This window comes from Myodes glareolus, chromosome 17 (genome assembly GCF_982192425.1).
Source record: "Myodes glareolus chromosome 17, mMyoGla1.1, whole genome shotgun sequence".
NCBI lineage: Eukaryota > Metazoa > Chordata > Mammalia > Rodentia > Cricetidae > Myodes > Myodes glareolus.
In genome coordinates this window covers 12,345,796-12,359,428 of record NC_142042.1, presented here as the reverse complement: position 1 = coordinate 12,359,428, position 13,633 = coordinate 12,345,796, and the positions used below count along the sequence as shown (strand labels likewise).

The window sequence follows — 13,633 nt, the reverse complement described above, 5'->3', positions numbered from 1 at the left end:
TTTACTCCTTTTAGACAGCCTTTTTTTCAGTTATTCAACTTTTAAAACCCCATGAGTAAATAAATATGAATTGGACTACGAACTACATCTGGGAGCCTTATTTTTAAATCATGGAACAAATTATTTAATGTTGTAAGAACATTTCCCCCTAAATATTCTGTTAATATATGACATATATATTATAAAGCTTCAACCCCAAACACCTATTTATTTTTGCTTTGATTTTCTTTGATTTTTCAAACACAAAGACCGCTTCACCAGAATGCGGTCCACCTCCTGACTGTTCTGTGGGGCTGTAATTTTCTATTTTGGTAAATCAGACAGCCCTGCGGATCCTAGGTTAGTATTATTGCTTGTGCTCTGTGGCTTTCTCCTGGGCTAAAAACAAAGAATGACAGAGTGAACAGATTTAAAATATATCCTCCTGTTTGATGAAATTAGTAGTCCATGTGCCAAAGTGAGACCAGTCTGGGTGGTTGCTTTTGTCATTATGGGTGTCTTGTGAGCTACTCTCGTGTCAAAGTTTCTTTCTGGTTGCATGTGTGAATTTTTGATAAAAAATATGGATACACATCTTACAGGTTGTAGCCCATCAGCAAGGGACACTAAGGCGGGGACTCAGAGAAGGAACTGAAGCAAAGACTGGAGACACTGCTGACTGGCTTGCTCCCCATGGCTTGCTCCCTCAGCTACCTTCTTGTATGTCACAGGACACCTGCGCAAGACCGCACTGCCCACAGTGGCCTTGACTCTTCTACATCAATTAGAAATTTAGAGAATGTCATAAAGACATAGGTCTTTCTGATCTGGGCGGTTCTTCAGTTGAGGCTCCCTCTTCCTAAATGACTCCAGTTTTGTGTCAGGCTGACAGTTGAACCTAACTGTGAGAGTCACCTCACTGCCAGAAGTGCTAAACCATCTTAAACACATGGTTGAGGGTACATTATCCCTCTGGAGCATCACCGTGCATGTGAGATGTTTTTAATTGAATGCTTCCAATAACCTTAAACTGCCATCACCTCATTTTTCACCTCGGTTGTAGACTTGAGTGTTCTGATATCTGATTCACTAGACTTTAAAAACTAACTAAGACAGCTCATGGTTTTTTATTCCAAGTATGGCACTCAAACCAGTTTATTTGATTATGAGAAGAAAGTTCATTTATAGTCTAATTATACTGTTAGCGAGTTTCTAAAACAGTTACCAAATGAACAGAAAACACCATTAAGAGGTGGTGGTGGTGCACGCTTTTAATCCCAACACTTGGGAGGCATAGGCAGGCAGATCTCTGTGAGTTCAAGACTAGCCTGGTCTACAGAGCTAGTTCCAGGACAGGTTCCAAAGCTACACAAAGAAACCCTGTCTCAAAAACCAAAAAACAAAAGGAAGGAAGGAAGGAAGGAAGGAAGGAAGGAAGGAAGGAAGGAAGGAAGAAAGGGAAGAAAGAAAGAAAGAAAGAAAGAAAGAAAGAAAGAAAGAAAGAAAGAAAGAAAGAAAGAAAGAAACTGTGTGACTGGAGAGATGGCTCAGAGGTTAAGAGCACTGACTGTTCTTCCAGAGGTCCTGGGTTCAATTCCCAGCAACCACATGGTAGCTTACAACCTTCAATAATGAGATTTGGTGCCCTCTTCTGGCATGCAGGCATACATACAGGCAGAACACTATATACATAATAAATAAAAACATCTTTTTTTTATTATTTTACAAAAGAAACAACTGTGTGTGACCAATACAACTGACCTGTCTCTTGGGAACAGAGGGAACTAGACTTCTCTTTTGGATGTCATCATCACAAAGACAGTATCTGGCACGCTAGGCACTTGCTCTGTAAATACTTTCTAACAGAAGGGCATATGGCTTCAGTTGCAGCCTACAGCTGATGGCACCCAAATCATCATCTCTACCCATTGCTCTCAGACTCATAGCCTTGTTGCCAGCTGCCCTCTACTGTAGAAAAGCCGCAGGTAGTCTACGTCCAGTCCTGTAGAGGGACAGCTGCCTCCTCCTCCCAGACAAGGCCCCATGGTCTCCTCTTTTGGTAAGCACAGACACATGCTTCGAGCTATTTTCCGTTCTTTCTCTGTCCTCACTGCCAAGATGATCCAAGTATGCGATGCCTTCAAGTTCTGCCCTTTCTCACCCTCAAATTTATCTACTTCTGCCAATCTAAACCACGGCCTTTTCAGATCCTGGTCAGTCTTTCATGTGGATTTCTGCCAGTCTTCAGAGGCCTTGGACAGGCTGGAGGTTCTCCTTGCTAACCATGCTAGTGCACTTCCAAGGGAACAGGTTAAACAGGGAGACACCTAGCTCACATCTCATTCTCATTTGGTAGTAATTGGGACAGTAAGTGAGCTCCTCCCCTGGGGCAATCCTGATGCAGGCGGCAGCAGACTTCCCTTTCTACCTATTCCTGTCTGTCTGAGACTGTGGATAAAGCTTGACTCTGAAATCTAAGACTGATAGATGTAAGATTCAACAGTTTCAAAAAGCTACTTTGTACAGCGGTAGTTTCCAGAATGTAGCCAGTGAGACTGCCAAGGATTTGACGTGACTATGACCAACTACCAGGCAGAAGGAACATGAAGGAGTCCATAGAGAGGGCTCAAGTCCATTACAGCAGAAGTTGCTTAGCCCACATCATTGAGAGCATGGGGCAGATAAGAAGCAGGGGTGAGAGAGGAAGGAGGCAGGCATATCATCCTCCAAGCATCTATCTCCCAAGTGACCCACTTCCTCCATATGAGGCCTCTCCCCCAGAGCTTCCCCAGCCTGGTAGAACACTTCTATCATCAGGGGGAAAAGTGTTCAAAAATATGAAGGTAAGGAGGGGGTGAATTCAAACCATAACAGTGTGTGATGGGGAAGAGAGACTCGTGGGAGAAAAATAAGAGTGGGTTTGCTGTATGGGGCTCAGTCAACACTCCTCTCTCCCCTGCTTTCTTTAGTCAGAAAAACCTGCCTAAAATTTCTGTTGAGAAAGTTCCTTTGAGAGAAATCTTCCTCCACTTTTAAAAAGTGATTTGAGAACCATTGATACATAGAAGTGGACTTTCAAGTTTAATTTTCAATTGGGATCTGCAGTAAGAGACAGCAGAGCTTCCAAACCCCAGCCCAGCACATACATGCTCGTGCGTGTGACTGACGCATGTTTTATGAAACAAATACACATTTGCTCCACTTTATATATGATGATGCTTTTTGCTCAGTGCATTTTTCTTCTCCATGCCAGTTATGAAATACTAAATTGATTTCAAGATGCATTGAGCTGCTAAAGTCTGAGAAACCTTTGACCTAGTCGTCCTTATTGGAGTTCCTTTGTGAACCATACAAAGAAACATTTTCTTAATCCTCTCAAAAAGATACATAACTCATATCATGTTGGATGCTTGAGAGACACATTAGTTCATCACCCAGAATGGGCGTCCAAGAGCATCCTAGCTTACTTCTCTGGAGTCGTTGGAGAGACATCTTGCATCTGAGCTACGCCAACCCAAACTCCTGAGCAGTGCACACGAGCTTGCCTAGATTTTAATTCTCAGGCTCCATCTGACTTCCTTAATCACTCACCTGCTTTGAAACCATCCTGGGCTGTTTGGGATTCCCCAGGTGCCTCGAGCTGTTTCTGACCCCTCTGCAAGTCGTTCTTGGCCCTCCGTACCCAGCTCAACAGAACGTTACTTCCTCTGAGCTCTTCTCTGCGAGCTGCTGAGGTCACTGGGCCTGGTTTCCATTCCTGCCAAGCTCTAAGAAGTAGGGTAGTATGCCATCCATAATGGCAGTTGATGGCTCAGCTAGCTAGCACAATGCCTGGCCCCCACGGCTCTTGGTAGCCTCCAGTCTGGTTCATCTGGCTTAATCTCCCTTGTTGATGAATGTGGAGAGTCATACTAAGGACTAGAAACATGTCTAAGATAAAGATAAAGCTTGTTTGCTTACAGGACTTATGAAAGGCCTGGGAGACAAGACCTAAGCATTAAAAATCACTGAGAATAATACACAATGCTAAAGAGCCAGCATAGGGAAATGGGGCCTTAAACCCTGGCTTCAATCTCAACTGTTCTAAACATCAAAGTTCATCACTAAAAGACTAAGACAGCAATCTTGTACGTGTGTGCTTTAAGTGGCAAGTACATCTAAATCTCTAAATGTTCCGCCTGGCCAAGGACTCCGGGGTCATGATAGCATGGAATGAAGCAGGTAGGGGCCCTGAGACAGGCCAGTATTGCAGTAGAAGGTGCTGGAAGGGCCAAAAGGAAGGACGGATCCCTATGGTGACAGACAGGAGCAGTCCAGTGGAGCCGGAAGCTTGTGAACTAAGTTTGGAAAGAAGAGTCGACCTCAGGTTAGGGTGTGAGAGGCATTTCTGGCAACACAGAACCGAAGACGGTGCCCAGGGAAGGAACATGTGTGTCTTGCCTGTAGACTAGTTTTGAGGCTAGGGTTTATACATTGATTTATACATGTGTTCATGAACATTTTTTTTCAAATTTGAGGGGAATATATTAATCTCTAGAGATATATTTTTCTCATTTTAAAGAAGTCTGTCTTTCCCCTTTTCTGTATTTTTTAATGTGTTTATGAAGTCTAATTTTGTTATCAGGGTCAGATTGTTTGGATCATTTTTGGGTCAGTTTAGAGATAGTTTACAAAATGGGCTGTATCTTACACTCACCAGGGAATCAATTAGTCCTTCATACTTCCACATCCTCCCGGAGATGTTCATATTAGGTCCACGGGGGACCAGAAGGTAGAGTATTAGATATTCTCTTGTTGAACTGAAGAGATTGCTTAGTGGGTAAAGTGTCTTCTGTGCTAGTATGAGAACCGGAGTTTGATCATCAGAACCTGTGTCAAAAAGAACCTGAATATAGTGGTATATTATTGTAATCTCCATGAAGGGTGGATGGAGACAGGTGCCTCTCCGTCACTTGCTGGCTGACAGGACTAAACCATTTGATGGGTGGCTATCTGAGAAAATAAAGTGGGAAGCACGTAAGACATAGACTCCAAGTTTGTTTTCTAACCTCTGCATACATGTGAATGTGCACTCACACACGTGTACCTGCACACACACACACACACACACACACACACACACACGAACACATACACACATGAACTTCCTTGTAACTCAGCTGGCTAGCTAACTTGGGGACCCACCAGTTTAGAGAGATCACCTTGATCTGTTTTTAACCAGGGCTTTGCATATGTTCTGAAAATCAAATTTGTCTGAATTTTACAATGAGTTGAATCTAATAGTTACACTGATTTTGGCAATTTCCTACACAAAGTAAAGCTCAGCAGAACCTCAGCATACCTTCCATTTTAACCTAAAAATCTCTCCTCTATATGCGGCTTAGAAGGATGCAAAGGAAACCCTTGTCCCAGCGAGACTTGGCCCGCAGAAGAGCAGGCTTCTCTTAAGTCCCTCCGTCTACTCCAAGTCTCACATTCACATCTTGGCTCTTTGGACACCTCCATTTGTTTTATGTGCCCTTCTGGATGAGCTCGGGACAAGCCTGCGTCTGTCTCTTGTATGACCAACACGCAGGTTGGGGAAGACAGCTGACCCATGTCTTCCCTCAGTCTGCTCTTCTCCAAGAAAAGCATTCCTAATTCTTCCACCCATCCCCAGTGAGGCTCCAATGGACCCATGTCTGTTGGTTAATGGTGATTCCTTTGTTAGTTGCAAACTTGATCTTATCAGGGCTTCTTTCAACCCTGGTAGTTAGTTCCTAGCAATAATTGTTGGTGCACTGAGTCAAAGAAACACAAAGCACATTCCTTTAAGGTTTTCTTTTCTTCTAGAATTTATAGACGACGAGGAGGGAGTCTGAATCTTCCAGGATATTTTTTCTCTCCCCACGCTCCACTCCAACTCACTTGACTCGGAGTCTTATGTGTCCCATTTTGTCCTTAAGTCACTAAGCAACTGGGGATGAACTTAAACTTCTAATCTACCTCTCTGAGTGCACTGCCATTTGATTTATTAGGTGGCAGTGGATAGGACTCGGGACTTCATATATCCAGACAAGCACTCTACCGGCTGGATCTCAACCCTTCTCCTCCCATTTTTAAGGGTTAGCACAGTTACCCATACCTATCCATTATTTCCCATATTCTTCAAGAGGTTTCTACATTACGGGTTCTCAGGGCCCAAACAATTCTTGACACATCATTTAAAATATTTTCAGAGAGTGACTTCATACCTGGCAGCTGGCATATGGTAGAAACCGCTAGGAAATGTGCTGTTAGATCAGCATACCTGCATTCTGTTACACATTCCCATGAGAACCTGGTCTCCAGGGGGCGGAGTCTGACATTATCCCAGTTACTGCCCAGGATGTGGGCCTCAGCATGAAACACCTGTTCCTTATGTGCTCAGCCTCCAAGTTTAGGCTGTTCCTTCAAAGAAGATGTGCCTTTCCTTGCTCGCCGGAAACCACATCAACAGAAGATCAACGTAGCCAGCTTCTCTTCTCCTCCTGTCTGTCTCATCTCCCTTCGCCTTCTAGTCTCTTTTCTCCCTTTTCTGCCAGAAAAATCTTCCTGTTGCACCACAGAAGTGGAGCTGGAAGCTGTCCCACAGTCAGATGTGACAGACTGAAAGTGGGAACCTTAGCAGTTCAGGAGCGACACGTCCACTTCCTTTCCTTTAGAAGGAAGACATTTTCTGACCTGGCGTCAGGCATTCAGCCCGGCACAGGTTCGCTGGCTTGAAATCCCGGCCTTGCCATCACCACCTGGGCGCCTCTGAGCGAATCAGCTGGCACTGGGCCTCAGCGCTGAGGTGAAAAGTGTGGTAGTGCTTATTGCTAAGAAAGTAACTGAAAATTAAGTAGTTAACTCACATGCAATTATTAAAGCAGCATCTGGCATCTAATTGGGGTCCAATAAAAAGTGTCACATTATTATTGAATATACTATTTGAAAGAGAGAGGGAGAGAGAGAGAGAGAGAGAGAGAGAGAGAGAGAGAGAGAGAATTACCACGTTAGAGACACCAACTTAAAGGTTTATTTGTAGTGTTTAGGTCACCTGTTGACCAATATAAATCAGTGTGCTGAGTGAGGAATAAAGCTCTTAAGATTTAAACACACACACACACATGCACACACACACACACATTGAAAACTCCCTGTTTTCATACTGAGAGCTTTTCCCTCTCCTTCGATTCCATCGCCCACTCCCATTGGTCTGGAAGCTACATGTTTACAAATTTTGCTGTGTACTTAACAAACTCTAAATCAGACACTGTTTTTGCTTTCTTCCCGAGAACTTTTCATTTCTTCCCGGGAACTTTGGAACATTTCCACTGGGGTATCTTTACAATTAGGCGATCTCATACAGAAAAGACTCTCTGCATCAAAGCCAGGAGTCTCTGCATTTGGTGCCTTGCTTGGTTCAGCTCTGGTGCCTTGACAACCCTGCAGCCTGCTGCAGGAACACCAGCAGAAAGAAAGGTTTGCTGCTGTGGAAACTCCAGACCACTGGAGCCGAAGAGGTCCTCAAAGCTGGTTCACATTGGTGCTCTTCAAAAATTCCACCAGCCTCAGCAATGAGAAGTAGCACCCTGGGGTGTGGTGAGATGGCTCAGTTGCAGACTGCATGCTGCTCTTGAGAGGACACGAGTTCAGTTCCCAGCACCCACGTCAGGCAGTTCTCAGTCACCTGATGCCAGCTCCAGAAGATCTGATGCCTCTGGCCTTTGGGCTCCTGCACTCATGTGCACATACCCACATAAATACACTTCAGTAAAAGTAATAAAAAGGATATTTCTTTTAAAAGCATGGCATCAGCATTGCACCCACGCGTGATATATAAAATTTCCATAAAACCATAATTCCCTTGGCCTGTGTAATTCTGTGAGTTATTCCATCCTATTTTACTCCTATTTTTTAAAAATGGTCAAAACCCATCAAACTGATTGCACACCCACCAAAGGATTTTGGAGATCCAGATGTGCCCTAAAGTCCCTGGTTTACAGCCAAGAAGCCCAGCCTCTACGCTGTGATGTGGATCTCCAGGAGTTGTACAATAAGTGCCCGAGGACCTAGCTATTCTTTCTGACCTCACATCCAGTTCTTTGCACACATTAGTCAGATAAGAAAAAAACACCTTGTGTGATGGGGAAACAATGGGTTTGGTGACGTGTAGTTATAATACAGAGCGCTAACCTCTTCTGTTATCTCTTACACATCCAATTTTGGTTTAAGCAAAGCCACAGCTTAGAGGCTCTAACAGAGTACTGGGGACCATTTCTCATCAGCTCTGACACTCACGTGTGACCAAACTCACATGAACAGTGAGGAGAAATCTGCCCAGAGAGTGTTCTAACCAATCGGAGTCACTAGTAGTTGGTAGACTTGCTTGTTCTGTTTTCCACATTAACTTTTTGCTCCCTAGCACTGTCTGGTCCAGCCCCAAGCATTTTGTAAGCTTGATGTGAATATTTATTGACTTGTAAGCAGTGCATTATAAGAAAAGAACTACATCATGATAAGGAGATGGGTCACACCACAGTGAAGACCGCTCTTTGTGGAAGGAGAGCGTGCATTCGAAATCAGGTGTCTCCTAAGAGCAATTTATTATGGGCAAGGCGCATAACTTCTCTGCAGCCAATCTCATAACATGACCCTATGAGTTAATCAAGAAAAACATTTCTCCCACCGGGTTTGGCTCATAGTAAAGCATAAAACTTTAGCTGCTGTCTGTTGCCTGAGGTTATGCTAACTAAACAGTAGACTACTGTACTTCTTTCAACATCACTGAGCTGAGCGGGAAGGTCAGGGTGCTCCAGTTACTAACGGACGGTGCTCATGTTCCAGCATGGTCTACAAAGCACATTTCTAGCCCTCACACCACGAGAGAATGGTTTCTTACAAAGGCGGTGGAGATCACGGCAAACGATTTGGTAAATAGCTTGCGACTATGTCACCGAGAACAGACGGCTTAGGAAGCCCCAGTGTGTGTGAGTGATGGATGGAACATTTGACTTGATCAAAGGCGAAAGATAATGCCCTAGGAGCTGTGGCTGCCTGCCCCTGACAAAGCCCATTGTACAGTGTGGCTTGGCGTGGGTGGGAAGGGTGGGGGAGCTGTGTGTGGGGTGCGTTAGTCATTCCTATCGTATTCAAGGAAGTGTTTAGGAAATCTGAAGTCCGGAACAGCAGAACAGGTAGGAATAGGAGTGCTGGGTCCCTGCACATGGATGCTTAGAGTGGAGCCTCAGTTTCCCCTCTGTCAAACATGAGCAGCTGCAGCAGCCTTCTGACGAGCTCCAGAAACCCTCGGGGGCTCACATTTGTGGTGCACTTTATAACTACTTCCTAAAGCTTAGCTTTTGTTAATCAAGAGACCTGGATGAGTAGATGACAGGCGGAACCCGGGGGATGGCCACAGGGAGTCCAGGCATCCAATGCTAACCCTCTTCTGAAGGCTGTAAGTTCCCTCGGCGGGTGAGGAAACACGAGGGCAGGGACGGAAACACGAGGGCAGGGAGGTCCGAGCAGCCCTCACTTCTTCCTGACTTCTCCCCGCAGGCGCCTTCGTGGTGTGCTGGACCCCAGGGCTGGTGGTGCTGCTGCTGGACGGCCTAAACTGCAAGCAGTGCAACGTGCAGCACGTGAAGCGCTGGTTCCTGCTGCTGGCGCTGCTCAACTCGGTCATGAACCCCGTCATCTACTCGTACAAGGACGAGGACATGTACAACACCATGAGGAAGATGATCTGCTGTGGCCCGCAGGACAGCAGCGCCGAGAGGCGCCCCTCCCGCATCCCCTCCACCATCCACAGCAGGAGCGACACCGGCAGCCAGTACCTGGAGGACAGCATCGGCCAGGGCCCTGTGTGCACTAAAAACGGCTCCTAAGCCAAGGGCGTCTCTGCCCTCTTCCTCTGGGGAAAGAGTTGCTAAGGATACTCGCCGGTCTAACAAAGCCCATGCGTGGACAGTGTTGTTTGAGGTCTCCATGAATCGCTGCTGGGGTTACAAAGTTTTCATTTTCAAGGAAGATAAGATACTGTGTTTAGTGAAAGTTCACAGGAAAGGGACACGGAAACAGTGGGCTTCTGCTTGCTGTCTGTGAACATCTCAAGTCATCCTCCAGCTCCGGGCTCTGCTGCCATCTTGCCACCATTACCTTCGTGTTTTCCAAGACGATGAAGGGTCTAGGTCAAAAGAAATAATAAATGATCGTACTTGAGCCTCCTTGTGTAGCTGCTAGACACTAGGTAGCTGTCTTTGCCTGAATTTAAGATGTTCGAAAATGCTTTAGCAGTGGACTTCGTTTTCCCCAAAGAATCCTTGGCCAGAAGCTAGATGTTCTGTAGGAATCTGGAAAAAAAAAAAAAAAACAGTACAGGCTCTGGAGTAAACTTGATTTACAAGCAGACGAACTTTCTGAGGAAAAACATTTATTGAAAAGAACACTGAAAATATGGAAATATAAAAGTTCCTCTGGGGCGTAAAGAGTCTTTTGTCCTCTAGGTCCATGAGGCCATGTGCTCTGCGTGGGTGTACAATTCAGCTGTTTTGTAAAGAGTCAAGTCAGTGATGGTGAGCTGAATTCTCTGCCTCCTAGACTTTCCAGTCCGAGCTAGTGGCCTTAGAAAGTACTTTGTGATCTAAAGAAGAAGAGAAAAAGTGTTCATTTCTAAATGGGCAACCATATCACAGAGAAAATGATAGTATTGACAGGCAGACTGAACCGCTTCCAAACAATATGGAATATGTGCATGACTAGAGCCTCAATCTGGGCTACCTGGACACCACTGGTAGGCTTGCTGGACTCAGTGTGCAAGGTAATTGCATAGCTAATAGTTTGCCCAAAGCTGCCTGCGTACTTTATCTTCCTTAGGGACTGAATTTTGATCTTTTATTTCTCTCCTTCGAAGACCAATGAAAGACAGATCAGTCAAAAACGGAAATAGTGTTTCACATGCATAGGGCACCTACCAACATCTTCTGTGTAAGACATTTAGAGACTATTCTGACTTAAAGAAAGAATAGCTTCAAGGCAGGTACTATAGTATTTATGTAGTTCGTACAAGTTTACATGCTTTCTCTTTCTTTTTTTTTTTTGCTATTGTGATATAACATTTATGTGCACAAACTACTTTTAATAAAAGAATCTAAGAAGTCGTGCTTTGAGATATAATGACCTAAAATATAAAGCATTATAATTTGAAGGCGTAGAGGTTTTTACGCTTGCTGCAGTAGGTGGATGTACCCAAAGCTTATGTTAAAGCTACCTATAAAATAAAAATTTAAAAGCACCTGCTCCCCCTTGATGAGGCCCATTATTGCTTTTTGTATTCTCTAAGCAAAAATACGGCTTGTGGTGACTGTGCCTTGCATTTCTACTGCAGAGGAAAAATTGAATTTGCTGTGAAGTGCGTGCTGTCGGTGTTTTCTGTAAGCATCCGGAATCCACAGCTGGCCAGAGGGTGGAGAACTGAAATTGAATTCCAGTCTCCAAATAGCTACTAAGGGATCTTTAAAGGTTCTGTGCTGCGGCAGGAGCCATTTTTAGTGCCCTGCATCCAAGCGTCATATTCAGAATGGTGTCTGGAGGGCATCCAAGCTATGGAAACACGGCGTGGAAATAAATAGCTTCTGTGTTTATGCCCACACACATCTCGAGAATGGCACAAGCATAGGGAATTCATGTATATTTGGAAATGGTGATTGGAGAGGTTACAGAGTTCACTGAGAAAATCCAGCCTTTAGTGTGTGAGGGGAATACATGCAAAGAAAGAAAGAACGCTCCCCTGGTAATTCTAAGACCCTGCACGTCTTATCTGCATTCATTGCAGCGGCCATACTGAACATCTTATCCAGATTTTGTCAGATCCACGTTTAAATCTAGGCACGGCTCGAACAAGATCTCATCTCTACAAGCTTCCATTTTGCAGCCTTGTCTGCGGTGTTCTGATCAACCTGTGTTGTTGAGAGTAGTCTGGTATGGAGACTGTTGGCTTGGAAAGAAATAATATTTTTTTTGAAGACAATCTTTTAAAATTTCTTGGTGAGATACAATTTTGTTGCAACTGAGTAGTGGCTGTGGGGGCCGTTTGGGACATTTAGAAGCCCTGAGTTTGGATACAGTGACCTAACTATCCTGATTGCGTTTGTACACTTCCAAATAAGGTCAATGCTAGCTTCCAACATCTACGTATATCTCCAGCTTGGTGAATTCCTTTGTGAAAACCGATATCTTGATGCTTTTTACAAATGCTAAACGTCAAAGATGGTGTCCTGGTTTCCTTGGCACTCTGAGCACGTGCCCAGCTTATATTAAGACAACTCGGGACCAAGGTCCCAGCATATGTTGTTGGAGGAAGCCATTCATTTGTTCCCGGCCAGTTAGACCCTAAATAATCACACAGAAACTGTAGTAATTAAATCACTGCTTGGCCCATTAGCTCTAGCTTCTTATTAGCTAACTCGTACATATTAATTTCACCCATTTCTATTAATCTATGTATCACCACGTGGCTGTGGTTTACTGGGTGAAGTTTCCAGCATCTTTCTCTGGCAGGCTACATGACTTCTCCTGACTCGGCCCTTCTCCCTGCCAGCATTCAGTTTAGTTTTCCCCACCTAGCTCTGTTCCTCTATAGCCCTGCTATAGGCCCAAAGCAGTTCCTTTATTAACCAATGATATTCACAGCATACAGAGGGGAAGCCCACATCAGTGGGTGGCAGCATATATGTCTCTGTTCACCTGCAGCTATAGTCTTATGCAAGCCACAGGGTTTTCTAAGCCCTGTGTTTGTAGATGAGCCTATAGTTCAGCTACTTAGTCCTCCAGTCACAGTAAGGGTGGTAAGAAGATTTGGTCCTCTTTTCTCGTTGGTGGAGCCCGGTGAAGGCACCGTGAAGGCGGCTCAACAACAACTCAAAACCCATCAGAACCTGGAATAAAAACAGCCTCCACATCACCCGACAACACAACGCCTCTCACTGTGTCCTAAAGGGAATTAATAACACCCACGGCAGATCTGGCTCCTGGGGCTCTCACCATAGAATCTCATTCCCTTTGTGGATCACCGCACATGCTGTTAAATTGGACATCCCCACAGCTCCTGCCAGCTCTCTGTCTTCCTTCAGGCCTAGAGGCTGGGTTGCCTGACGATGAGAAGCTTTAAAGTCAGAGAAAGCGCATTGTGTGATGCCCTCCCAGACACGTCGCACAATTTGCTCATCATTTAATACCAGTTTGCACAAAGATGTGAGTGTGTAGGCATGCCGTTGCCGGGATTTGGTTTTGTTTTGCTCTGCTGCTATATTTTGTCACTTTTTCCATTGTATCTTAGGGTGCACTCTTTCTTAAATTATCAGATGGCAGATTATTGATTACAGTTGCTAGGGGTTTGGAGTGTTTTATCATCTCTAACATCTGGGATAAGGTTTATTGTGCAAACAGTAACACGTGGAACATTGGCTTGTGTGTGGAAGCTTCAGAGCACATAAATAACAGTGTGGGTCCCACCATACTATGTAGCCTATGTAGCACAGTGTCCACGGGTGGCAGTCAGTGGTCAAGGTTGGCAGATCACTGCTCCAGCCAGCTTTCCATTTTGCAGTGCATGGCTGTTTTTACAAAGTTTCAACTTTATGCAGTCACA

The 13,633-nt window shown here is 44.7% G+C and overlaps 1 protein-coding gene across 3 annotated transcripts in view; it reads left to right on the top strand.

The window, feature by feature from the left end:
* Lpar3 (lysophosphatidic acid receptor 3) overlaps positions 1-11,278 on the top strand; it is a 63,008-nt gene extending 51,730 nt beyond the window's left edge. For all 3 annotated transcript variants that reach the window (XM_085677596.2, XM_048453650.3, XM_085677595.2), the window contains exon 3: positions 9,544-11,278. In XM_085677596.2, coding sequence (XP_085533722.1) covers positions 9,544-9,872 — 329 coding nt within the window. In that variant the 3' untranslated portion in view covers positions 9,873-11,278. The remainder of the gene's footprint in view (positions 1-9,543) is intronic.
* Positions 11,279-13,633: the final 2,355 nt, after the last annotated feature.